The following is a 27,972-nucleotide window of genomic DNA, read 5'->3' on the forward strand; positions in this document are numbered from 1 at the left end:
GGATATACATTTCCCATCAAAGGGATATACATTTCCCATCAAAGATATATACATTTCCCATGAAAGATGGGATATACATTTCCCATGAAAGATGGGATATACATTTCCCACCAAGGGCTATACACAACTTTCTGCCAGTCCCCCTCTATATGGGTGGCTGCAGAGAGCATGTTTAGTAGAGAGAGGACAAAGCCCAAGTGCTAAAAATCACTTTCAAAGGATGCCCCTCTTTTTCTGATGTGTAATTTTTCAGCAAAACTTTCTAGCACACATTTTGTTTGGAATGAATCATCCTCCCAACCCAGCAGAGCCAGTGGAAGGCTGGACCCTTCCACAGCATTACTGACACTTCAGCTGTGGTTTATGCCACCAAGAAGGAGTTGACACCCTTGTCACACGCAGCTCTCACTATCCCACCTGGATTTTCTCCTTAGGATAGCAGGTTATGGCAGAAAGGGAAATAAAAAAATAAAAAAAAAAAAATCTCAAAGCACTGTCAATTTACTCTTGAAAGCCAAAGATCCAACCCTGTTCCCCCACATTTCAGAAATCCTCGAGGGAGCCCAACAACCACTCCTGTGCAGGGGCTGGGCTCACAGAACCAGATCCTGCTCCTGCTGGTGTTGCAAGAGCATCAGCACATTGCAGAATCACTCCCAGGCAGATCTGCTTGTGACCAGGCAATTTCAGCAGTAACACCAGCAGACACCTTCTCTCTGGGCCCTGCTGCCCTTCCCTGGCTGAGGGCTCAGCATGCACACACAGATCCTCTGGACACACTTATTACATCCCAAAAAACCCAAATTGTGGCTTTCAGAGTCCCATCTCCACTGCATTCATTTGGTGCACGATGCTGAGAGAACAAAAAAGGGAAAAAAAAAACCAAAAACCCAAAACAACCCAAACACAAGAAAGTATCTTTGTACAATGATTGCAGGAACAGATGAATAAACATGAAACCTGATCCTTCACATCTGGTATTTCATCACTCCAAATACCTTATTCACATTCAAATATATTTAACACTGTGGAAACTTTATAAGGTAACAATGTCTTTATGGAGGCAGCAACTTGCATGGAACTTTTAAAATTAAAAGCAATAGTAAAAATAATTTGTAACATGTTACTGTACCCTTCATAAAGCTATTTACCTCACAGTTTCCAAATAGAAACCCAGAAAAACACCAAATAATGGCAGTCAGCTACAGAATCAGGCAAGCCCACAGAACAGGATTTCTTTTGTCAATGTTCCAGTTCAAAGTTCAATCTTAATACCCAATTTACAGAAGGTGCTTGGGAAATGAAGACTGTTATTACTCATCATACAAAAATTCTATTATCTGAGCAGAAATTTTGATGAAAGTGTCCTTTTCCCTTAGCAGTGCATGACAGGAGATTTTATGTATAACCTAATATACATACACAGCTCTGAAAGGCTGCTATGCAATTTCTCACATTAATTAGTACTCATTCTTCTCTGTAAAACTACTAAACATGCTAAAAAACTTCCTTTTAAAAATCACTACATACTCATAAGCAGAGATGAATACCTCCAATGCAAACTCACAACTGAAGAGCTGTTTGCAGGTCTCAAAAATTAATATCAAGTTATTTTCTTGTCTTAAAGGCAAAAGTCACCTCTGCTACTTTGAGGCCAAATTTGCAGTGCTGATAACAAAATGTCTGCAGGTATATTCCACTTGCACCTTTGGCATTGCCCCTAGAGAGGCACTAAAGCCACATCTTGCTGCAGAGAAAATAGAATAGAATAGAATAGAATAGAATAGAATAGAATAGAATAGAATAGAATAGAATAGAATAGAATAGAATAGAATAGAATAGAATAGAATAGAATAGAATAGAATAGAATAGAATAGAATAGAATAGAATAGAATAGAATAGAATAAAATAAAATAAATAAAGTCAAATAAAACAAAACAAAATGAAATAAAACAAAATGAAAAAAAATTAAATAAATAAAATAAAATAAAATAAAATAAAATAAAATAAAATAAAATAAAATAAAATAAAATAAAATAAAATAAAATAAAATAAAATAAAATAAAATAAAATAAAATATGAAAATGTGCACACAGAGCCAAATCCAATCCAGTGGTAACTCCAGTGTTACAGCAAGGGATAAAAGTAGGGCTGCATTTCACAGCAGCTTTCATTCTTGTAATCTTTTCCAAAACACTCTCCCAGGAGCAAAGACAAGCACAGGCAGATATCCTGCCAGTGAGTGAGTTCACAGGGATTGCCACAAGTCACTAAAGTGTCAGCAGCAACAGCCCAACACAGCACAGCCAATTCCCTGCAAGGGGCTGGGCTTTGCTGTCAGAGCATAAACAGGGAAATTCATGGGAATGGATCTCTGAGGCAGAAAAGAAAATTACAGGGTGCCCTGCTTGTACCAGAGGAGGATATTTGTGTTTGATCAATCCTTCTTTTGGAACAGTGCAGAGGAAAAAAGTCTCACCAATGTCTTGGCAAGACACATGAAAATGGAGCTAAGAACTCAGTGTTTCCTCTGTACCTACACTGAGCATCACTTTATTGATGTGTTCCTCTATCCTCCTTCAAGCCTCCACATTTACAACCTCCTCACATTTTTTCTGATTTTTATTTACTTATTTTTATTTATTTTACTTATTTTATTTAATTTATTTTACTTATTTTATTTATTTAGTCAATACTGTCCTAGGAGCAAAACCAATGCTGTAAGACCTTCACAACCTCACTGACAAAGGAAAGGGAAAAGGAGTGATGGATGGAGCTTTTCTGCAGGAAAATTAGCACACATCCCTTGGCTTTTCTGTGTTCTCCTGTTCTCTCAAGAATTTCAAAACCAGTTTCTGGAGTTTGCCCATCCAAACCAAAACAAGTGTCTTTGCTTCTTACCCAAGCCTTCTCTATAAATTTAAAAACAAGAGTTTCATTAAGCTTTCCTTTCATTTTCTGAGGGTTTCTTCAAGGAGCCATAAGCCAGGAGCCTGAAATGCTCCTGCTCTTGCACAGGTCACAGTTTTGTCTTTGCAGCCTGAGGATGCCCCAAGGCAGGAATGAAAATGTTAGGACATCCCTTTCCTCCAGCCAGGGGCCCCTGCAACCCTTTCTGTGGGGACAGGATCAAAAGTCTTTTGTTCTCCTCATCCTCTTGTGTCTTAAATTACATTTTTGGGAAGGCAAGGGGAGAGGGAAACACCCTCCCCTTTCCTTCCCTCCTTCACCCCAGCTCTCAGCTGTGGAGGAACAGCTGAGGTGACACAGGACAAGCCACAGATGTCCCTCAGTGCCACTGGGGCAGCTCTGCCACCACGAGCCACCCTGCCCTGCCATAGGGGACACCAGGGGAAGAGCCCCTCACCACAAATCCCAGTATTCCCAGTGCCCCCTGAGCCCCTCACCCACAGATCCCAGTGCCCCCAGTGCTCCTTGAGCAATCCTCTGGGTCCCCTGGAGGCAGCTGAACACAAACCTCTGAGAAATGCCAATTTGGGGGTGGTTTTTAGACCACCACAAAGAGCAGTGAAGAAACTCTGGCTGCTTGCTTACATGAATGTTGCAAAGCTCTCATTAAATCAAAGGCAGAGACTTCAAATATTTCTTCAAGCAAAATCTCTGCTCTTCTCAAAGTCTCCCTCCAAAGATCAAAAACTACAATTGCTTAACTTAATCCACACAGACTGATCATTATATTTGCTCCCATAAAGATCAGATTTGTTCTGGTGCCCATACCTAAAGGTAATTTCTGCTAGAAAATGAAATGGTGCTCTCTTGACCTTTTGTCTTACATGGTCCATGAATTACTGACACATTACACTATCCCCCAACCCTATGGAAGCTTGGCCATATTGCAATGCCTCTCTTGCAAGTGAAATAAACTTGGTGTGCCACTAAAAGGCATTAAATTATTTTCATTATGCCACACAGAATGTAAAACACTTACACTGTTTTGATTTCAAAATCCTTGGAGAATAATTATGCACTTAGGGCCATAAGACTCTATTAGGAAGTCCTCAGAAACCTAGCATGGTTTCAATAAATCCTCAAACACTACAAAGCAGTCACTCAGTTTGAAGAATGAAAGCATGAGTTCATCCTGCAAAGTCAGAATGTAAATTCTGCTCATACAGTGCCCTGCACTTCCTAACACTTTTTTTTTTTTTACTCAGGGCAGCACTTTGAAGTGAAGTTTTCAGCATCAAGCACGCATAGCTCCTTTTCTGATTGAAAATTAACTATATTTGATTAAGGATTAGCATAAATATGAGATGTGCCTATGCTTATGGTGTTACTAGCCACCAGTATTAATCAGCAATTAGATATGCACAAATAGTTTTATACATATATAATTCAACAAAAGTTAACATTCAGGATTAGGAACCATTAAACTAAATCAGAGATCCTTGCAATGAATGGATAAATATGTTAATTTCTTTAATTTATACAATGGCACAAAAAAAATGCTTCTAAACACCAAAAAGCAGATTTCAGGGGTGACTACTGCGGTTGTAGGGATCCTGATTAAAAAAACAAAAATGCAGCCGCCCTTATTTTGGTTGATAATCCCTGGGGCACTGCCACCCATCCCAAGGCAGTGCCACCCACCCCCAGGCACACAAGGGTTCTGCTGGCCCCAAGGAGGAGCTTGGAAAAGGGAAAAGAGCTCCTAACTTGTATCTTTCTTTTTCTTTTTTTTTTTTTTCAATCAGGATTTTTTTCATTTTTCATTTTTGCATAGTTTGCCACACCACCACACACACTGCACGTCCCATTTGCCTGTCTTCACTACTTAGTGAAAAATAAAGAAAAATGCCTGATTACTTTTTATGCCTGAGGAGTAACACATTTACATGCTGCTTTTAAATATCCACATTCAGCCACAGCACAGATCTTGCCAAAGGGAACTATAGGGTAACTAATAGCACAATTCTGTATCAGTATGACTTTCCTAGTGCCAGCAGAAAAGGAAATGGCTTGGGAAGTCCTGAACACCACATCAGCTCAGCTGAGCTCTCTCAGCCTCACAGATTTCTTCACTATTTACCCCAAAAGCACCAAAACCAGAAGCAGGAACACAGTGTAGCAGCCAGCCAGGCTTTGCAGCTCTCCCGTTGGAACAATTATTTCCAAAGGCTAAACGCACAGCACTTACCATACATTTTCCCTTCATCTGATAAGATGATTTTCCTCCTCCCACAGGGTGGATAGATAGCTAGAGCCTCCTGAAAGCTCTGTTCAATGTCAGGGCTCCAGACCCCCTCTGCATCGTTGTCAATGGGTTTGTCTGCAGAGTCACTCATCCTCTCGATGTCCTCGGCAGGACTCTCGCTGCCGCTCCAGCTGCTGGGCTCAATGGTGATGGCTGGCGTCTCCAAGCCGAAGCCTGGAGTCTTCAGGGGGATAAACCTGCAACACAAACAGCCCCAAAAGGTGTTAAAAGCCATGGAACCCCAGGAAAACATTCCTGCCTGCTGCTCGTGCTAAGCAGCACCCAGGAGAAGTGAAGAATTTGTGACCCCAAACGGGCAGAGGTGCCAGGAGGGGAACTCAACCACATTTTCTCAGATTATCTTTCACATGTAGGCAAAGTGGGGCAAAACTCTCCAGTCACATTGCATCTGGCTGAAGTACAAGCCAGTGTGAAAGTGAAGCACACCAATTCATGCCACAGTGGCCACCAGAGCCCAAAACCATTTGAACCCAAAAACAAAAGCAGAAACTCTTGTTCACATTCATCTGGATGTCAGTGGATTAAATGGAATTATACCAGTGATGCCACAGCTCAATGTAATTAATTGGAAGAGGCTGTAATTTTCAAATCTTACCCAAATAAATAATAAAATCAGAATCCAAGCCACATACAAAAAGAAATCCTTAAAATGATAATACCAGAGCAAGGAATTACAAGAGAAGATATATGCTTTGCCTGATTTAAAAGGTCTCTGTCACAGAACCACAGCAGAACAAAAATTACAAGCTTCAAGTTGCTGAATCAATTTAATAAGAAATAATTTAATATAGCTGCACCTGCTCACACCAGCAGAGCTGCAGATCTGTCAGTGTTCCTTTTATATTTTTGAGAGAAATACAACTCTGTTGTAAAGTCTTGCTCCAGGCAAAAAAGCTGCTATAGCAGACCACGTTCACCTCTGGTGTAATTCTTCTGGAAGTCAGTGAAATAACACCAGGAACAGATTTGGCTCAACATGTCTAGGCATAATGCAGTTTTATTTTGAAAAAAAAAAAGAAGTTTGGTGATTCTAACTGATCTAAGTGGATGGGAGTGTTCAAACATGCACGCATGAGCTGCAAACACAGTTAAAAATACATTTCCTGGCTAAACACTGAAAACCCCTGAATTATGAGATTTTTACCCTGCTAGGGCAGAGGAGAGGGGCTTCCCCTTGCAGAGACCTCTGTCCTCCTGCTGAGATGTCTCTCTCTGGGGTCTTAGGATCAAATAAAAGAACAAGTGGAAAGCAGCAGAACAGCAAAAGAAGGGCAGGGTGCACATGGAAGGCCATGACACCTCTGGCTAAAAACCTTAGGGCTGGAGAAGAGCCTGAAAGAGGAAATATTTCTAGCAGCCCTCACCTGAGCTGCCCATCCAACCAACCACTAGAGATAACCAAAACCTGACTGTCCAGTCCCCCAGAGCCCACTATGTCCTGCACAAAACCAGAGCTGCAGCTGGGGAAACTGGGAGCACAAACCAACATCAGCAATCCCTGCATGGGGTATTTCCCCTTCTCTAGGCTCCAACAGGAGCTCAGCAGCAGTGAGATGGGCTCCCCTGAACTCAGCTTTCCCTGCTTGCCTGCTTCTACAGAGGCATTTCCTGGCTTTGCATTGGTTTGGGCATTTTAGGAAAATGTTAGTGCCTCTGCCCCCTCTTATAGCCAGGCTAATCACTGCCTCAAATGCCTTTTAATAACTGATAATGAGGAGCTGGATTCACAGGAGCCACACACGTGTAAGCAGGGAGAGCTCTGGCCAAATGCACCGCTTATTGCCTGGGAAATGGCACAAAACTTTTGAAGTTTTCATCACACAAAGGGAGATGCAAACCTTGGTAAAAGAGTGAAACCCTCTCCTTCATAATCCTCAGGAGGCTGAAGGGTAGATTCAACCCCTGGAAGAGCTGAATCTTGTGTGCAAGGTTTAGCCCAAGCACGAGCACAGAGACAAAAACAATCACATCCACTTAAACCTTCACATGGAGGGGGGATCTCTGGCAAAGGAGAGGTAATTGAATGTTGATAGGGATTATTGGAGGGAGAGGTCAGTTTTATTGCAACAGTGAAGGGGAAAATGGGGGATTTATTGGCTCACATGAGGGAAACATGAGGAGCATTTCAGCAGAAGGCAGCACGGGGTGGGACACGTCACTGGCTCTGATTCCCAAAGGTGACTGCAGCAGGAAATCCTTCCCCTCCCTGAGCCCAGGCCAGCACAGCCAGGGGCAGCTCCTGCTCACATCAACCACCCTCTGCTCACCAAACCTGCCACACTCATAGCCTCCAGTCCTGTTATCATCTCAGAAACCAGCCCTTGTTATTACATTATGCTGAAATAATAATTAAAATGCACAAGGAACACGCTGAGGCTCTAAAGTAATTAATGTACTTGATAGTCATGTTATATCTTGCGTTGTGTTTACTGGTGAATTTTCACTAACGTGCTATCTCCCTTCCCACTCCTCTTTACCTACTTGGATATCATCTTGAGGCACTCACAGCTACTGTTCCAGCCTCTAAAATGGAAGATAACCTTGCAGAACATCTGTACAACAGGGGCGTGGAGCAGCCTGCTGGAAGAAAACCTCTGAGATTAAAGGTTATTCATTATTATAAAGGTTATTAAGTGATTTCCATTCTGGTGAATGCTGACACTGCAGATCAAGCCAGAGGGCCAAGGAGGAAAAAAAAAACAAACCTTGTATTGCAACTGCTAAATGGCTCCCTCTTACTTCAGGAAAGAAATGAGCCAGCTCAGTTAATCATTTCCAGCTCAGCTCTACGTATCAAAAGGCAATTCCACCTCCTCCTTAGCTTGAATTCTAGGGACTCAACTATGAAAAATTTCAGATTTGTGCTGGAGTTCAGCAGGACTATCAGAAATAATACAAGCTGTCAACAGATGAGCTTTTTTTGCACATTTCTAATGAGCTGTAAAACTCGTGTGGAAAAAAAATGTGGATTTGCAATCCAATTTAAAATTATAAAAAACTTTAAAAAGTGAGCCTACTTTATATCAGCAATCTCCAAATCTTGCAATGCCAGCTTTCAGCAGAGGAAGAGCTAAGCTCCTGGGGGCAATTAGCCCCATCTCCCCTGGCCAAAATCAGAGCTTGTACACATGACAGGTCAAGTTGAAGAGTTCTGTATTTGCTTTTTATCTGGTGAACTTTCAGAGAACCAATTCCCTGCTTGCACTTTCTGTTATCAAAATTAAAACACATCAACACTACCTAGAAAACCAACCAATCAGCCAACCAACAACAGCAACAACAAAAAAGCCCCAAACCCACAAAAAAATAGAGAAAAAAATCCCAAACCAACCCAAAAGATTTTGGCTCACCTTTTTGTGCATTCTAAGATTGCTTAAAGCACACTGCTGCAGTTTAGGTGATCTCTCCTCAGAGTTTTCCTTTTAACACCAGCCTCACAACATCTCAAGACATAAAACTCTTCTAGCTGCAAACCAAATGCTTCTGTCTTGCAGTTGCTTTCTACTCAGTGCAGTTAAGTCAGTTCTAAATGTATCTCTTTTCCTCATGCAGTCATTAAGACACTTTTTCTCTGTGTGATGGAGGTATGTCCCCCCCATCAATGTCACACTTAGGGACTTAGAGAAACCATCAGGGGCAACAGAGGGTTTTATAAACATGTTTTATAGCCAGGCCATTCAAGGCAGCTCAGTGAGCTACAAGATATGACTTACTGTCATTGTGCTCACTCACTACAGCAACTCAAAAAATGACTTTAAAATCTCAGAGGAACAAGGCTAGCTGTTGTCAGAGCCCATCAAACCAATGTGTTTAACTCAGACCAAATGATAGCCTTATCAAGGAAATGGTTTTCTTTTGTTTCTTCTGCACAAAACATTCTCTCATGCCTTTCACTTTATGAGCAATGCAAACCTGGGCTTGCCCAGAAAGCTGCTGCTCACAGACCAACTGAGATCCTCACAGGAGCAAATGACAAGTGCAGATCTACAGCCTTGGTACCTTTCATAACCCTCAATATTTACACAATGAGCTAAAGTGGAAAATGCTGCCTTTCCAAAGTCACTGGAGCTGGGTCTAATTTTACAGTGTCTTCCAAAAGTTAACCTGTTTTCTGTGTTTGATCAATTTACTTCCTTGAATTTCAGTGTACAGGTGCTGAATGGTGCCTTCCCTGTGCTGTCAAACAGGAAAAGGATTAATTAATGCTCTGCAGACGTGGAGCAGGAGCACCAGAAGGACTAAAACACCCCTTGATTCTGAGAGCTGTCTGAGGAAAAAGCCCATTGTGTCTCCCAAGTCTCCTAAACTCTGCTCTAAGGGGATCAAGTGCAGGTATTTCTGAGAATGAACATCATTGATACCCACACTGAACTTCTCACTATGAATACATGCAGAATGCCATCAAATCATTCTTACAGCCAGAGCAATATTTCTAAAACATCTCTTTCAGAAACAAAATAAAAATAAACTTAACTCTTGGGGTAGAGATTTCGAGTGCTGAAGGGGTAAATTAGACTTTTAAGAACACATTATATTTTTAGTTGGTAAACAACCTCATCTTAGCCTCAGTTATGCAAAAACAATGGAATGAGGAATCCAACAAGCTTTTTATAAACATTAAGATGGCAAGGAGCAGATGAGTGCAAACCAACTCGTGCTAAATTTGCAGAGGGCAGATTTTCTCTGAAGGCTCAAAAAGTTGCAGGCCCATGGGATTTTCCTCCTGCTTTGTTCAGCAGTGCAAATCCACAGCTGGAGTGCCAAAGCTCTGGAGAGGATCCAGAGGAAGAAAATTATCAGATCTAGAAAACATGACCTACCAGGAAAGGAATTGGGGTTTGTTTAAATTTAGAGAAGACTGATGTGAGAAGATAACCACTCTCAAATAAGGAAAAGGTAAGAGCAAAGCAGAGAAGCAGCTCTTGGCTATCCCTACCCAGGACAGGAGGTGAAGCAAAGGAAACTGCAGGTTGGGCAGGAAAACACTGTGTCTATTCAAACCACTTTATATATAATTTCTTTTGATGAGGAATGGATATAGCACAGTGTGAAGAATAAAAATGTAAATAATTTACAGCGCATCCAATAGTGAAATCGTTAGATTAAAATCGCTTTATATTGTATTTCTGTTACAAGTTCCACTTATCGACAATTATTCCCTCTAAGAAAGAGTACAGGAGAAAGAAGCAGCCCATTTCTAGGATAAAGTATTCCTTTAAAACTCAGTCAGACTAATTCAGCCATTAACATTTGCCACTGAACTTAAAAATAAAAAAAAATATGTTTTCTCTGAGTATGAGAACACTTCAGGGAGAAATTCTGATGCTTTGCTTTTCTGGTGATCAAACACTTGCATGCAATGGTGCTTCCATGTTCTTCTTATCATTCATATAAACTAGCTTTGTTCTCCTAAGATGAATTTACCATTTCAAGCTATTTATTAACTGGCCAACTACTTTGGGCTCTGTGCAGGAATAACATGATCAGCCCAACCACAGCCACAGAGCACCTGTGAAAAGCACGTGGTGGTTTTTTCCCGAGGTGAGTGCAATATGCAGTGAATTTGGATGCACTGCCTCCTCCTCAACTACCACACTCAGGGTACAAACAAAAGTAGCAGGAAGACATTGCCATGAACAAAGGGTGACTTAGATCAGCAAGAGTAGGCAGCAGATAGGCCAAAATGTGAAATTAGGATTATAGGAACTATTTATAAAGAGAAACAATGCATTCTCCTTGAATTGCTGCTTTTTTTTCCCCCTTTTTTTTTTATTCTCTTATAGAAACAGATTACTCAGCAAAGAGTGGGTTGATGCTAATACATGGGAATTCTTACCCCTTTTCATCTCTGCACTCTTTATGCAAGTGAAAAGTCTATTTGGTACCACTCTGAGAGCTTCATTTATTTATTTTTCCAAAGGCTGCTTTTGTTGATAGATATAATTATTGTCGTAAGGATGTTGAGTCATTAGCTCCAACCCAGTTTTCTTGTCCATTAGCTTTAATTTCATACCATTAATGAAATGGTTCATCTTCTCAGTGGGGAAACAACTGGATTGTGACTCTCATGGGCTCACAGGAGGCTTTGTGCTGCAGGCAGCTCTGCTCCAAACTGTGTGTTATGGGGCTGGTGACCAGCAGTGCAGCTTGCCAAAGTGCCCTCTGAGTGGCCACACACCCCTGATCACACCAGGAGGTGAATCTCAGCCCCATGACAGTCACAATTCCTTCCCTCTGTGACACTGCAGCAGGCACACTCACCCTGGGTGCCAGTGCTCACTTACAGCTGGGATTTTAGCTCCAACACAACCAACAAAGATTATTCTGAATATGACTTGGTGCTCAGTGCAATAAACACAGTGAGCAGCACCATGTCTGGCTTGTTTCTGCTAGCTGCCAACATGAAGCAAAGGAAAGGAAAAAAAAGTCCACCAGCTCCATGGCAAAAGCTGCTAGACTGTGCACTGGGGGTTGCTAATATTTCACTCACTCACCAGTTACTCAGCCTGGAGAAGAATGGTCCCTGACCAAGCTGGGTCTGTCCATTTGGGGCATTTCTGCTCCCAGAGCAAGCAAAATAGCTTGGGCTGGCCCAAGGAATGTCCTTTGCCACTGGAAAATGGTCTGTAAGACATTCCCAGCCCCAAGACTCGTAGCTAGAGGTCACAGAAGGTTCCTCAGGGCAAGGTCTGCAGCCACTGCTCTGCCTGGAGTGTGAGTTTGGCAGGTCACTGTACTCCATCCTGCTGCCAGCACACATGAACAGAAAATCAACACTAGCATGTGAGACTGTCAGACAACAGGTTTTTTTGATGTACAAGAGCTGGGAAATGGGGCAGAACAACAGGTGCAGCTCTTGCTTACATGCAGTGACTCCATTCCTTGAATGCCTTGGGCTCAGTCCCAGTGGAGGCTGAGGCAGGATTCAGTGTGCACAGAGGCTCTGTGCCTTCCCAGCCACTCCACAAATTACCACTCACAGCACAAGAGCTCTCCACACACAGAGATTTGGGATGCAGACCTGTCCCAGGCACAATCACACTCAGTGCCACTGGAACTCTGCATCCTCTGCATCTCCTGTGCCTGTCCCATCCATCCCACCCACCTGGGCGTGGGTCAGTGATGCACAGGCAGCCCTTGGCTTCCACATAGGCAAGCAGAGGGTCTCTCCCTTGTAGTTTGCTGTAGCTGCCTTCCCACAGACATCACTGAGCAATAATCCTCATTTTGTACCCCAAAAGCCAAGCTGGAAGCCACAGCCAAGTGTTACAAACAGCAGAGTGAGGCACAGTCTTGATCTCTGGTGTGTTCCTGTTGGGACCACATATGATCCACTGCTCACACAAATGATGGGCCTGGCAGCAAGTGGATCTGTCCAGATGTAGCTCTCAAACCCAATTTTCCCCCCCCAGCTCCCTGAGCCTCACTGGTTTTACTGGAGTTCCCATGTCACACAGACATTTGCAAAACCAGATGGAATCCTTCATATTCACAGCTCTCTCACTCTATTTCTGGCACATGACTAACTGGTTTTGTACTCCAGCTTTAGATTTTTCTCCTTTCTTTCTTAATAACTTGCTTTCAGGATGAATTTTTTTTTTCCACAATGGCTGCAAAAACATGAGTGTTCACACCAACAGCTCTGAGTGAGGTGGGGAAAGGGACAGAAAACCACCTGCTTGAACAACTTTATGTCAGTTCAATCAGGAAAGGGAAAACCAATGCTATTTGAAGGGTGGTCCAACATCTGACTGGTTCATGTGTAACATAAAACTTTCACCTATATAAAAAATATTTTATATAATGATTTAAGCATTCTGTTAAACAGGTACAAAAAAGGCACAGTACAGTAAAAGGTTCATTCATTTACTCAGGTGCATTTGTTTAAACAAGAAGCAGCCACAGGATTAACCCTTTCCTTATTCCAAGCTGAAGAAGGTCTCCTCTTCTTTTATGAAGCAGGAGAAAAGCAAATTTTGGAGAAACTGCAGCCTCCAATTGGCCAGAGCCACCCTTGGAATCCAGTGCTGGCACCTTTTACCCCTCAAGCCCACTTGTTCTCTGCTTTGCAGATGTTCTACAAACACTCCTTTGTGCAAGTGCAAACACACACACACACACAGAGACTTTCTCAAGCATTTGTTGGAAGAGCTAAAATTGCTGCTGAAACTCATTTTCTGAGTTTAGAAACTCTACCAAGCACTCTCTGTGAGCTCTGTCCCTCTAAAGCTACTACAGAGATTGTGAATGTCTCATGCTCACCTTAATCTGCTGGTTTTGTACCAGGAAAAACCAGAAGAAAACCATTTTATTCTGCTTTGGGGCTACTACTTGAGCTACAGCCCCAGGCCCTGGTTCTGACAACACAGAGCCATTTTATACATATGAATAATCACTCCAAGTTTAATGAAGCTCCTCACAGCTCCATTAGCAATTGTTTTGGCTGCAAAAAGGCCCTGCCTATCAGCCCTGGAGGAGCCTGGAAACAGAGGAGTGATAACACTGGGAGGCTCACTTTGGGAAAGGCTGTGGTTTTCTGGGGATAGGACACAGAACTGCAAGACTTAAAAAAAAAAAAAAAATTAAAAGGAAAAGATTAAAAAAAAAAAAGCCCACAAAAAAACTCCAAAAAAACAACCACAGAAAAAAACCAACCAAACCAAACAAAGAAAAAAAAAAAAAAAAAAAAAGTAATCAAACAGGGAGTGAAATCAGTGTCACAGCTCTCTGCAAGGCTGAGATTTAATCCCAGTTTTCTGGCCTTGTTCTCAGCAATTCTAAACAGAAAAAAAAATATTTCAGGAGCCAGCATGTGAGATCAGACAGGATTTGGGGTCTATGTCAAGCAGTCACAACATGTCTACAGTTTTCATCACACACCAGCACTGGAAAACCCAGCTCAGGTTTTTGCATATACAGAGAAACCAAAGCAACAATTTTGTTTGCAAGTGCAGTGGCTGTCCAATAAAAGTATTTTAACTCATTTTGTTTTCCAACTGCTAGCAGTAGTGTTATGGGCAAATTACTCTCGAAATTAAATTTTACGTCTGAGTTGTTCATCTGTGTATTATGAAGGAAGCTTTCCCTGCAAGGAAATGAGCATTGCTAAAATTCAGCACTCCTGAACTGCAACTTCTTTCCTCCATCTACCTCCTGCCTTCAACAGCAGTCCTGCCACAGGTGGGGAATGCACTGGCACATAATGCCTGTTCCACTGAAATCATGGCTGATCCATGGCTTGCACTTTCCCCACGTGGAAAGTGCATTTCTTGCATCTCATCTAAGATTCCTCTGAGAATTAAGGGGTGATTTTATGCAGCAGGATTTGCACCTTCTGCAAGGGAGCAGCAGAAAACACTTTCCTGCTGAGATGCTGAAACAATCCCAAGCTGTGGCAACCTCTAATTGCTGGACATAAGTAAAACCTGCAATGAGTGGCTCTAGCATTTTCAAAACTCAATATAATAGTTATGCAGTCATTCTGCTCTTCTCTTGTCGTTATTGCCTGTTGAGGAAGCAATTTCTGTCTTAAGCTCTGACTTATATTTCCAGTCTATTTCAACTCCTTGTTCACTGTAGTTTAATCCTGCTTCAGGGGGTGTCAATCTTCCACAAAAATAACTTTGCTGGCAACCATTAGCACTGTGAATCCACTGGACACCAGTGGAGCTAAAGAAGAGATGGCTGGGCTGAGAAACAGCAGAAAACAGAACATCAAAAAACCCAAACAAAAAGCACAAGCCTAGGAACTAATCCTGGCAATTCTCCTGGACTTTAAAAATCTCAAACTTGACAGAAATGGCAATTTTCTGCCTCAGCATCCCTTCCTCCCCTGTGCTCACCATTCACATTTTCAGGGGCAATCATCACCCAAAAGAACAGATTCCCTGTCCCAGACCTTGCTCCTGGTTCCCAGCTCTGACTCCAGCCCTGGGTGCCCCATCTCACCACGAAGATGTGATGCCAACAAAATGCCAATAATGTTTTCAAGTGACAAGAGAAAAGTGTCTCCGCCCACAGTGGTCAAAAAATACCTTGCTAAAATCAGCCAACAGCCAAAATTTCTGGTATAAATAGAATGCCTCTAACAAAATCTATACCCTCTAACACATGCTAATATTTAGTATCTGAAGGTTACTATCAAAATCTGTTTAGGAAGAACAGTTAGTTCTCATGCATGCACACAGTTCTATTCAAAATGTTTAGTCAAGCTCAGCAAAAGACCAACTCAATTATTTATACATTTAGATTATGTCAAATCACACCAGCTCTTCAAAATTGCCTCTGTTTCTCATAAAATCTGTGCACAAGTGTTCCTTTAACTCCATTTATTGTAGTGAAAACTGAGCACCTGTAGCATGGCTTCTCCAGTGTGTTTTGAATTAGAGGCTCAGGGTGGCTTCATGTTGACAGCTGAGACTTCAAATTTTACAATTTAATTCACCACCACCAAACATCATTAAAACCCTGCCCTTTTTTTCTTTTTAAATTTCAGGCTGCAGGGCAGGTGTCTCTTTAAGCCAGAACAATTTCTGGCCTTGCAGGGTAAGCAAATGTCAGAATTGGAGCTGTGACTATCAATCCTGAACTATTTAGTGTTGTTTCCAGTGAATCTAACACTTCAAGAAAAGCATTAGAGTGCCCTTGGTTCTTCTCCTGCTTAGCCATTGATTTGCTGTATCAAATTCTTTAAACCTTCCTGTGCTTTACCATTTGTCACATCCTCTTCACTGAGAAGCTCTGAGTACCCTCAAACCCTCCTGCTAGTTAAATCCTTGGACATCCTAGGCAAATATATTTCATTTGACTATTTTTGCTATTATTAATATTAAAGGAATACAAATAAGGAGAGAGTGACCCAGGCAAAAAAAGAATGACCCAGAAAGGGGATGAGCCAGCAAATGACCCAAAGAAATTATTTTGGTTTTCTCCCTCAGAATAGCTGTTGGTTTCCTAAAATAACATTTTTAAATTTTTATTTGAAAGCATTAAAAAAATGCTGATGAACACTACAGTAGAAGCAACCTTGGCTCTTGGTAGAGAAACATGGTGACTTAGAGCCAAGGACTTATTTTTCATATGTGAATTATTTTTTGAACAGCATTTCCTGGCTCAATGTCACTGCACCACAGATAGATATGGCAGCAGATAAGTGGATGAGATTTTAGATCAAGAAGAGTGTCACTTTTACTATGAATACATTCGTAGTCAGAGCTCAAAAGTGGGTTTATTTCTGCTGTGCATGAAAGATGTATTGCACACTGTTTTATTAATACACTTTTCTTCTTAAAATGGAATGTAATTCAAATTTTCTGACACTGCAGCTGCAATTTGATGGTTGGGTTTCCTAACCATGTGGATTTACAGTAACAAACTCTTCAATTTTCTTTCCCCCTCTAGCTCACCTTTCTGCCACCTTGATTTATTTCTGTTTCACAGCTGTGCCTACCAAATGATTCTTTCTCTCACTCCACACTTTCCCCCCCCCCTCTTCCTGCAGCTGATCCAAACTAAAACACAAATTTTCTGGGAATGTGAAATTAAAGAACTCTCAGAGCAAGAATACAATGCCCAGAATTGAAGGGAACAATTTACCAGAGGGTGGGGGAGAACAACCTGAAGGCTGGAGGTTCAAATTAAGAAAGATTTAAAAACTCTCAGCTTAGATTGCACCATCAGTAATCACTACAGCACACCAGGAACTCTTCCCTCCCATGAAATTTACCCACCTCTGGGGTTTACAGCACCAACCACCATAAAGCAAAAATTGCTTGAGTTACACAAATAAAGCCCCAAATACTCCCAGAATTGGTGTTGCTGCTTTTAAAAGTGGCACCAGAAAACCTTAGCAGCACAAACATCATCCAAAAGCAAACCAAGCCAAAAAAAACAGTGAAAACCAGACTGAAGCAGAGAACAAGGGGAGCAGCAAGGTGAAATTAATGGGTAAAATACTGCTGAAAACAGCTCCTTCCCCTCTCCAGAGCAGAGCAGGGGTGAGCAGAGCTGGGTGCTGTGCCCCATCCAGCAGTTTCCCTTCCCCAGTGCTTCACAGAGATTATTCCAAGGATGAAAGTGCAGCCCTGTGTTTACGCATTAATTACTCAAAAGTTACTTAACCTTGAGCCACATCCTCAGGTAATGAGCTTGGGTTTTCCTGAGTCTCCCAGAGAGGAGGCAGAAGGAAACCCTCTGCCTTGTTTTCCCTGAGGATTGTGCTGCCCTGGGTGCCTGGTGGGGGATTTTGGGCACTGCCCAGCAGGGATGAGTGTGCAGACTGCAATTGCAGGGATGCTGCACCCCAGCTGCCAGCCACACCGAGATCACAGAGATAACAATTACACTTAAAAGCCTCACTACACGTCTGAATGCATTTACACATTCTCCTTTTACTCCCTATTTATTATTAATGGCAGCTCTGCTAATATCAAGACCCCAGTGTGTTTGGCACCCTGGGTGCACAGAAGGGCAGCAAGTTCTTGCTCTGAGGAGTTTACAGACTAATTAGGGATGATAGCAGATGGAGGGTAAACATTGTGGGCCCTTCTGCTTTTCATTAGGAAACTTGAATCAGGTAACAATTTATAACCAGACAGGAACAGGGGCACAGCCCTGTCATTCTCACACCCTGTGTGACAGTGGCCACTCAGGACAGATAAATTGCCCCAGGAGATTCAGGGCTCTGCAGAACACCACCTGTAAGAAGATTCTGCAGGAAGCAAGCAGGAAAGCACAAATTGAAATCCACACCTGCCCACCACGTGCATCTGATGGCATTTTGCATTTCCTCACATTTTAGATGTCATTCCTGAGCCCAGTTAAAATCAGCAGTTTGTGTACCTTCATATTAATGACTGTGCAATTAAAGTCATAGGTCACCCTTAGAGACCTCCACAAAAAGAAGAGTTTGAGGCCATAATTGATAATTTTTGTCCACCTGAGGACCATGCTGGTAACTCACCAGGAAGCTGCAGCCTCAGGTGTTTTACACACCTTGAAACTCTCACTGTGGTGGCAGATCCATCCCAGAGGCTGAGCTGCAGAACCCCCTGTACAGAACCCATTGTACAGAATCCCTTGTGCAGAACTCCTTGTACAGAACCTCCTGTGCAGAACCTCTTGCTCACCTTTGCTCACAAACACCTGACCTCAAGTGCAGGAGGGGCCAGGCACCACACATTCCACCCAGTGCCACAGGGGACTCTCCACCCCAAATCCAGGACAAAAGTGGGTTTTCTAACACGAGGTACAAAACCACTGGGACAGAAAATGGGCAGGGAAAGCTCAGATTCCCAGCAGGGCATGCAGCTGCTCCAGGAATCCAGAAGTACCTAGCAAGCTACTGCTTACCAGCCACGTCCATGTGGAAGAAAGGTTATTTATTGCACCACACCATGGGGGAGACTGCATCAGCAAAGAGTCCTGGGCTTAAAAATCATTTTGTTCCCATTAGTAAACTCACAAACAACTCACGGAACAGGAGCAAAGGTCTGATACCCGCAAGAACCAAACTCCTTCTGGTTATTCTCTACTCCCAAACAGACCTGAGGGAGATGGGCAGGTCTCTCCAGGAGAGATGCCTGCAGGTGCAGGCAGAGGGGAGCTGGGTGTCCACACTCTGAGCAGCTCCCAGTGTGTGTGCAGGGCTGGCTCCCACACACAGCCTGCTTCTTGTGCAGCCCAAACTGGGAGTCCAGCTATTGTTCTGGAGTAATAGTACCAATTCTGGATACATTTCACAGCACAAAAGGGTGAGAAAACCATTTTGCTACTGCAAAAAAATTAAGAAGTTTACTTAGAATTGGACAATCAATCTTCTTGGATTTGGTCTTGTCAAACATAGCCTCTGTGTCTTATGGAGATTCCACAACCTTTTTTATGCCACAGCCATGTGAAATGTGAGAAAAAAACAACTCGGGGATAAATACTTCTATTTCAAACTTCTCCTTCCTAATAAGCAAAATCCCTGACAGAAGACTTTTGTCCCAGCCAGGCTACAAGAAGGATGTACAGGGGATACAAAAACTCTGAATGTCTCTAGAGGACCCTGATGATTCTTCCTCATAGAAACCACCATGGATCAGCTAAAGAAGAAATTTGAGGAGAAGACTGCTGCATGTCCAGATTACACTCCTTCCCAAGTATTATGCATAGGGGGGAAAAAAAGGATATTTACCCTTGGAAGACAGAATAATAATTTTAATTATAGGTCTCTCCTCACAAGCAGCATCAGGATTAGACAACTGATGCAGAAAGCAAAAGATTTGAGGATGGCTTGAGACTTTACCACAGGAAATCTATGGCAAATTTTGAAAAAAATCCTCAAGTCATCCTTGAATCTTCTGTTCCATAATTCAAATTATTCAGCTATTCCAGCAGGCCAGGGGAGAAGGCAATGAGTACGTGGGTGACTTCAAGGCTGCCTGCACTGCAAATCAGTGCCAGGAAAAAAAAACAAAAGGGTGAAATCTCAAAGACAAAGAGGATGCTTTCTATCTCCTACTCTTAATGCAAGGATGAACTAGATTCTGGGGGGGCTCCTGCCTCTGAGCAGCTCGTGGCAGTGCAGGATGGATGCAGCTGTGGGCTGGGAGGGATTTCTCACCAGACCTTAAAGCAGAGCTCCAACCACAGCAGCACCAGGGGATGCAGATTAAGGAAGCCACAAGTGGCTTCTTGTTGCCCTGCACCCTCCACTACATCAGCCAGCATCTGGCAAAAAAAAACTTCCCCTCTGGCTTTCTCAGGCTTTCAGCATATTCCAAGCAGGGGAAGGGCACCTTGCCTTGCAGCCTGGCTCCTCTCTCTGCTCTCTCAGGTGGGGGAGTCCCAAAAGACTCACAGCATCAGCCAGCACACAAAAGTCTTCTTTAGTAAGAAATTATTAAATTATTAAATTACTATTAAATTATTATCAGGGGTCTGATTTCATGGGAAACAAAAGAAAAAACAAATACACTCACACATTCACCCACAGCTGGAAAATATGAGTTTGATCTTGCAAAGTGAAGAAAGTGTCAGATCTTGTCAGTGACTTCACACTCATTGTGAAGCACAGAAGGTTTAATTTCTACATCCCACTCCAACAAAGCTGCTCTGATTTTCAGGGAGTTTGGCTTTTACAATTGGACAAACATGATTATGAATGATTTGCATGAGGGACTTTCCCAGGCATGCTTTATAAGCTCAGTCAGACTGCTGAAATTGTGTCAGTCTTTTCTGTCTCACAGTAAAACTTTAAGATTTCTTTCCCAGGCACCTGAAACTGTGTATAGCATTTTTCTATCGAGTGAAAACTTTTCCTATTAAAAAAAAAAAAAAAAAGAGCTTCTGGATCCCTATTTCTTCTTCCACATCCTCCTAGAGTCTTTCTCCCACCATGTTCTGCAAACAACAGCTCTTTGGGCAAAAATTAGGAAATGTTCTTTCCAGGCATTTAGCACTGACTTGTTATCTGTCTATGAGCCCTCTGAGAGTTTCATGTAAATTCCAATTGCTTTTCCACTTCATTCTTTTTTCCATTCTTGAAGATGGTTGTTGCATAAAGGTCTTCAGGATTCTACTTTTTTTATTATCATTATTTTGTTGGGTTTTTTTTTCCTGCTCTATAAATTATCTATCTGGTAGTCTATTTACTTTCCTGTGAAGAGGAGGAAGGGAAAAGCCAGTTTCAAATAAATGCAAGTAAATACCTAGATGACTTCAGAAATGGTCCAGTAACTACATGCCACGAGATGGAAAGCAGAAATAAAAATAAGAAGAATTATGTAGATAATAAAAACTGCCACTTGTTAGGCAGACACATCAGGGAGCTGCTGTGACCTCAGGCCTGTGGTCACAGAAGCCAAAATCAGTTAAAACCTGCAGAGAGAATTGCAGATTGTATTCAGCATTTCCACTGAGAACCCCCCGTTAGAAACTCTGCTATTATTTTAATTCTTGACTGATGATTGAATTCATTTTGGCTTTTGCTGTTTTGAAAATGAAACCTAACTAATGGTTTCACTGCAGTCTTAAGGAAGGCTTTGTTTCACGTGCAAAGCAAACACTTAGTGAAGGGGACCATTAAAGCCAGGCAAGTAAATGTTTTACAGAGATAGTTTAGGAGCCACAGCACAGCAAAACAACTATTTAGTTAAATGCTGAAAATCTGATCTACATGCCCCTTTGTCTCCCCCATCTTCTTTTTGTTTTGGTTTGGGGTTTTTTTTGCCATTTTTTTAAATTCTGTTTTTGTGCTTGGGATTTTATTCAAAACCACAAAGAGATTTTTTTTTTCTGCAGCCCCAAAACAAGTTCTGGTGCCCAGTTTTTCAAGAGGATGTTGCCAGTAGTGAGCAGGCTAAGCTCAATGCACTGAAACTGCCTTCAGCAAGTATGGCAGAGTGCAAAAAGGGGGTAAGGGGAAAAAAAAATATAAAAAAAAAAAAATCTGTCTTGAGACTCTTGGCAACTGCTGGAACAGCAGAGCATCAACTTTACCCTGAGTGCTCACCCAATAACTTGCTGGTTTGCTGTGTGGAAAACTGCCCTCAGCATCAAAGGGTGGCTTCCTAAAAAACAGGGGAGCAAGCATTGAGAGCAGAGCTGTGCACAGCCATCTGCTGTCCTTTCACATCTGAGGGGTTTTCCTCTCTCCTCAAAAGTTTCCAAGAAATCCTTGCTGCTGCTATCTGTAAGTGGTAGTTTATGGAGAGGAGGGAAAACACAGGACAGGCAGTAAATCAGCCACTAAGTGATCCAGAGTCCATCACCAAATGTTTTTCATTACATGTATGGCTTCACTAATTTCTGCAATGTGTTGTAGGCTATTTCTGGAAGCTTTAAAAATGCATGATGCTTCTGCATTTTAATACTTAACAGTATGGTTATTTCAGTTTATTAAGAAAAAAAAAGGGGGAGAGGATCTGCTTAACTGCATTGGCTTTCATGTCACAAAAGGACTAAGCCATTGCAAAAGCATCCAAGCAGGAACCCTACTTAAGTCCAGCATGAAGAAAACCTTTCCAACCTCTTACACCAATTAGGATAATCTGGGTCTTTTGATGTTAAAATCCCCAAGAATCATATGGAAATCATAAAAAAGCACAGTATTTAAAACAGACTCAGAATGCAGATAAAATCATTTCTCCTTCTCAGCGTCTGGGTTTGCTCTCGGATGGGGATGGTGAGTCAGGCTGTCCCTAAAAACAGCCAGTCCTAAAACAAGGGAGCACTGAGAGCCAGCCCCAGGTCCTGGAAGGGGGGACCAGCCAAGGCCAAGTGCAATCCCAGCCCCTGGATGCCTTGGTGGCTTATACACCCTTCCCTGGGCAAATGCCATCCCTCACTAAGAGAATCGAAACAACACGCCTGGATCTGTACATTCATTTATCTTTAGGTGAGAAGTACTCAGCCTAGCACTGCTGCTTTCTATTGGGCTGTTTCTGAGGCATCCAAATTTCTCCAAGTGTCTTGCTTCCAAGGAATCTCAGGGCAAGAATTCTGTTTGCCTTGATGATTTAAAAAAAGAGAGCACGGGCAGGAAAACAAGGGATGTTTTGCTGGATGTGATTTTGCAAAGCTGCAGTGGTGTTTTATTCTCCTCAAATCAAATCCTGACCAACATATTTTGCTGTGAAATCTGACACACAACAACAACAAACCTTTCTCAAAGCCTCCGTACATACTGAGAGAGACAGAGAAGGTGATTTTACAATATTGTGGCAGACCCTAACATTGTATTTTCTGGGGCTGGTTACATATTACAGCTGCGTTTGTGTCTGATGTTGTACAAAGCAGAGAGGCAAAGGACAAGGAGGTGACGAGAGAAGGGCAGAGGTGGGGACACCCAGCTCATGAACCTTAAATTGGCATTGGAATAAACTGAAAAGTAAGCAAAACTGTCCGTGTTTATACAAGCAACTTGACTGTACTCTAAGAGAGGACAAGGGTATGAAACCATGTCCTTATAAAGTAACGCTCATCTTTTACTTATCTAACAAAAAGAAACACAGGAGAGAGGTCAGAGGCTGCTGAAGGAAAAATACTCAAGTGTTAAGGCCAGAGAAATGGAAAACAAAGTTTAAAAATATAGGAATACATGCAGATGGAGCACAAAGAAAATCCCCTTAAACACAGCTTATTTTTCTATAAAACTAAACATGGAATATTGTTGTCAGTGGCATGCACACCTCTGTGAGAACCTGATATTTAAACTGTCAGTTTGATAACCAACAAAAATAATAGTAAAATAAGTGTAGCATTACATTTCTATAAAAAGAAAATTGGTATTAGTGTTAAATATGAACGTGAGATCAGCCTTCTAGCTAATCATCACAATTTTTGGTTGTGTTACAAAATTCTCATACTCATTTTGAGTTTAATTTTATGTCTTAGAGTAATACTGGAACCTTAATGAATATTAATTACAACTTCCATCATTTCGCCGTGCCTGAACCTCTTGCTATTCCTCGTGTTTGTAGGAAACAAGCCACGCACTTCCTGGCACAAATATCATTCCTTATTAGTTTTACAGCTGAATAATATCCAGCCTGTAACAGAATCCTCCTAGGACTGAAAAGCACCCTTGTGCACACGGATACACACACAAAAACAACAACTGAAAGCTAAAAGCAAACTCGCCGAGAACTTCTGGGTCAGCTTTTGACATCACCCATAGGAATGAAATCAGACACCGACCAATCCGGCACCATGAGGCTGGCAGCTAAAATCAACAAAAGCCGGGCCCAGGGCTCCACAATGAGCAAGGGAAGTGGAAGAGACTATTGTTCCCAAAGCCTTTAAATGATGTTGCTTTGTTTATTCCTTTGGACAATGCCTGAGCTGAATCTTTAAAAAGGGAAAGGAGCCTGTGCGCCCTGCCCCCTGGGCTGTGCTAGGGCAGAGTCTGGGGTTTTTTCCCTGTACTGGGATTTTTCTCTGTCAGGGCAGAGTCTGGGGGTTCTTTCCCAGTACTGGGATTTTTCCCTGTTCAGGGCAGAGTTTGGGGGTTCTCTCCCCACACTGTAAATATTCCCTGTCAGGGCAGAATTTGGGTGTTCTTTCCCCATACCGGGATTATTCCCTGTCAGGGTGCAGTTTGGGGGTTCTCTCCCCGTGTCGGGGCTTTTCCCCTGCCAGGGCACACTTTGGGGGTTGTCTTCCCGTGTCGGGGATTTTCCCCTGCCAGGGCACACTTTGGGAGTTCATTCCCCATAGTGTGATTTTTCCCTGTTCAGACACAGTTTGGGGGTTCTCTCCCCATACTGTGATTATCCCCTGCCAGGGCACAGTTTGGGGTTTCATTCCCCATAGCGTGATTATTCCCTGCCAGGGCACAAGTTTGGGGTTTCATTCCCCATAGTGTGATTATTCCCTGCCAGGGCACAAGTTTGGGGTTTCATTCCCCATAGTGTGATTATTCCCTGCCAGGGCACAGTTTGGGGGTTCATTCCCGTACTCTGATTATCCCCTGCCAGGGCACAGTTTGGGGGTTCATTCCCCATAGTGTGATTATCCCCTGCCAGTGCACGGTTTGGGGGTTCCCTCCCCGTGTCGGGGTTTTTCCCCTGCCAGGGCACGGTTTGGGGGTTCTGTCCCCGTGTCGGGGTTTTTCCCCTGCCAGGGCACGGTTTGGGGGTTCCCTCCCCGTGTCGGGGTTTTTCCCCTGCCAGGGCACGGTTTGGGGGTTCTGTCCCCGTGTCGGGGTTTATTCCCTGTCAGGGCACAGTTTGGGGGTTCTCTCCCCGTGTCGGGGTTTTTCCCTGCCAGGGCACGGTTTGGGGGTTCTCTCCCCGTGTCGGGGTTTATTCCCCTGCCAGGGCACGGTTTGGGGGTTCTCTCCCCGTGTCGGGGTTTTTCCCCTGCCAGGGCACGGTTTGGGGGTTCTCTCCCCGTGTCGGGGTTTTTCCCCTGTCAGGGCACGGTTTGGGGGTTCTCTCCCCGTGTCGGGGTTTTTCCCCTGTCAGGGCACGGTTTGGGGGTTCTCTCCCCGTGTCGGGGTTTTTCCCCTGTCAGGGCACGGTTTGGGGGTTCTCTCCCCGTGTCGGGGTTTATTCCCTGCCAGGGCACGGTTTGGGGGTTCTCTCCCCGTGTCGGGGTTTATTCCCTGCCAGGGCACGGTTTGGGGGTTCTCTCCCCGTGTCGGGGTTTTTCCCCGTTTGTTCCCCGCAGTTTCTGTGCGCGCCCCGCGGAGCGCACACACAGCGCGGCGCTCGGGGGAGGGCAGCGCTCGCAGCATCTCCCACTCGCTCTCTGCCAGGCTTTCTGCGAGGCTGCCCAGCCCGGCTGCTCAGCTCTTTTCAAAGGCTGGCCCTTATTTCGGTGCCTTGCAGGAGGCTGAGGTCTGCAGAGACCTGGCAACGTTTTGGGCAGCTGGGGCGGGAGGCGCGGTGGGAGCGCTCGGGTGTCGCGGGTGTCGCGCCGCGACAAAAGGGACACGGAAAAGGCTCCTCGTGTCTCTGCAGAGCTGGTCCTGCCCCGGCCCAGCCCTGCAGAGCCCGTGGGTCATCATCCACACGAGCAGGACGATTCCCCATCGCACAGCCCAGGGATGCTTCACTCGGACACTCCAACCTGTCACCCAGCTCCAAAGATTTAGCATCAAGCCCAGGGTTCACTAAAACCACACGTGGCGTGGTTTGGGTTTTTATTTTTTTTTTAAAGTTCAGCTCAGCTGAACAAAGCTGGCTGAATGACTTCAATCCTCTCAGTGCTTCCCCAAGGAAAAAAAATAAAAATAAAAATAAAAGCAACATGTGTCTGCAGCTCAGAGTGAACCTGCTGCCCCTTTCCCATTCCTCACCTCGCTGCACAGACAAGTGCAGAGGGAAAAGATAAACCTGGACCCTGGAGTTGGACAGGTAAAGGATATCAGTCATTCTTACATCTTTAATAAAGCAGACCTTTTTCTACTCCTGCCAAGAAAATTAGTTCTAAGGTGCACACAAAATAATTACATATTGTGGAACAGTAAATTATTACAAACGCCACAGAATTCAAGCAGCCCCAAGTCTGGGCCAGAGTTTCAAATGTTTTGCAGATGCTTATGGTTTGCTGCTAAACTTTTGTCAAGTTACCCACACAACACAGTGTTTTCTGAAGGATTTTGGCACAAGGTAATTCATTTACTTTGCACAGGTGTTGCATTCCAGAAATATTTTGTCTTCTAATAGAAGACTGCTGGAATTCTACTTTAAAAAAATCATCACGAAAGAAAACAGATCCTCTCATCTGGGAGAGAAAAGAAAAAAATAAAGCCCCCCCCCCCCCAAAAAAAAAAAAATCAGTTCATTTGCCTTTTTTTCAGGTAAAAGGAACATCTGTAACAGGTAAAAATATATACAAGATATGTTGCAGATGCCTGGCGTTTCTGCAAAACTCACAAACTGGGGAAGCACAGCGTGCTACAGGGTGATTGGCCTCTGATAAGAGATATTGGAGTCCCAGGTCCTAGTAGTGAATAGAGATATTGGAGTCCCAGGTCCTAGTAGTGAATAGAGATATTGGAGCCCCAGGTCCTAGTAGTGAACACAGATATTGGAGTCCCAGGGGTGAATTTCCCTTCCTGGCAGCTCCCAGCTGGTGGGACTGCTGAGGTTTGCCATGCCTTGGTCCCAGCAGCAGCAGCAGCAGCATCCCCTCGTGCCTCCATCCCCTCAGCCCCTCCATCCCCCCACAAAGGCACCATGTGCACCCTTTTGTCCCCAGCTTTTGTTCCACACAGCGTGGGGCAGGAAGCAAAACACAAAAACGGGGCTCTGCAGCACTTTTGGACCCCTCCTTGGCTGAAAGGTTGCCTGGAGGCGAAGCAAAATTAAACCCTTGGGATTGGACAACTTTCCCTTCTAAGCGTATGGAAATTAAACATTAAGCCTCAAAAATTTTCCAGGAGCAGGTATGAATCCAGATATAATACTACTTTGTAGATATGGAAAAATACAACCAGCCATCTTCAGCTTCCTAGATGTGCAAGCCACTAGGTTTTCCTTCAGGGTAGGAAAGCAAAGATGAAAATGCCAAAGGACTGTTAACCTTTAGAGACACATTTTAAAAGATAACATGACTGAACTCAGATAAATCAGAATTAAATTTAATCAACCTCCCACTCTTTAGCTACACTATCAGAGGAGAAGAATCTACAATTAGGGAAGAAACAGAAGGAAATTCAGGCATCTTAAACTGAGCAAGCTTCCATCTCTGCTATGCAACTTCCTGATGATACTAAATACTGCAATTCCCATGTGCAGTATTACAGACTTGCTGTCTTAACAGTCCTCTTATGACTAATCAGTGGAAGAGAACATTTAAATAATGTTTTGGAGTGCATATTATCTAGATTTGGCTGTTGTTCTCTCATTTAGAGCAAAATTAGTTCTAAATTTACAATTTAAATACTTTGCATGAAATCCTTAAACCAGCCCTCTCTCCTTCTGTGAATGGAGCTGTTAACATTTTTGTGCTCCACTGCAGCACCTAGGAATAGATAATCCTCTAATCTTTTGCTCTCTCTCTGACTCCTGGCACTAATTTCAGAGTACAGACTGTGATGTTTCTAATGAGCTAAGCATTGGAGTAAGATGGGCTGTCACAGCCAGAAAGGTGTGGCCACAGTGCTGCCATGAAAATAGGTGTGAAGGTCCCTACAACAGGAATCCTGGTTTCTAAGGGAAGGATGAGCAGTGCTCCCAGCACAAATATTAAAAGAAGCTTAAATATATATTATTAAAATACCAACTCTCCTATCCAATGCATTT

The 27,972-nt window shown here is 43.2% G+C and overlaps 1 protein-coding gene across 6 annotated transcripts in view; it reads right to left on the bottom strand.

The window, feature by feature from the left end:
- The window catches only part of TEAD1 (TEA domain transcription factor 1), a 138,693-nt gene that overhangs the window by 84,698 nt on the left and 26,023 nt on the right, over nt 1–27,972 (bottom strand). For all 6 annotated transcript variants that reach the window (XM_079310174.1, XM_079310177.1, XM_079310173.1 and 3 more), the window contains exon 3: nt 5,159–5,412. In XM_079310174.1, the coding sequence (XP_079166300.1) occupies nt 5,159–5,306 (148 nt within the window). In that variant the 5' untranslated portion in view covers nt 5,307–5,412. The remainder of the gene's footprint in view (nt 1–5,158; nt 5,413–27,972) is intronic.

Source organism: Erithacus rubecula (assembly GCF_903797595.1).
Source record: "Erithacus rubecula genome assembly, chromosome: 6".
Classification (NCBI taxonomy): domain Eukaryota; kingdom Metazoa; phylum Chordata; class Aves; order Passeriformes; family Muscicapidae; genus Erithacus; species Erithacus rubecula.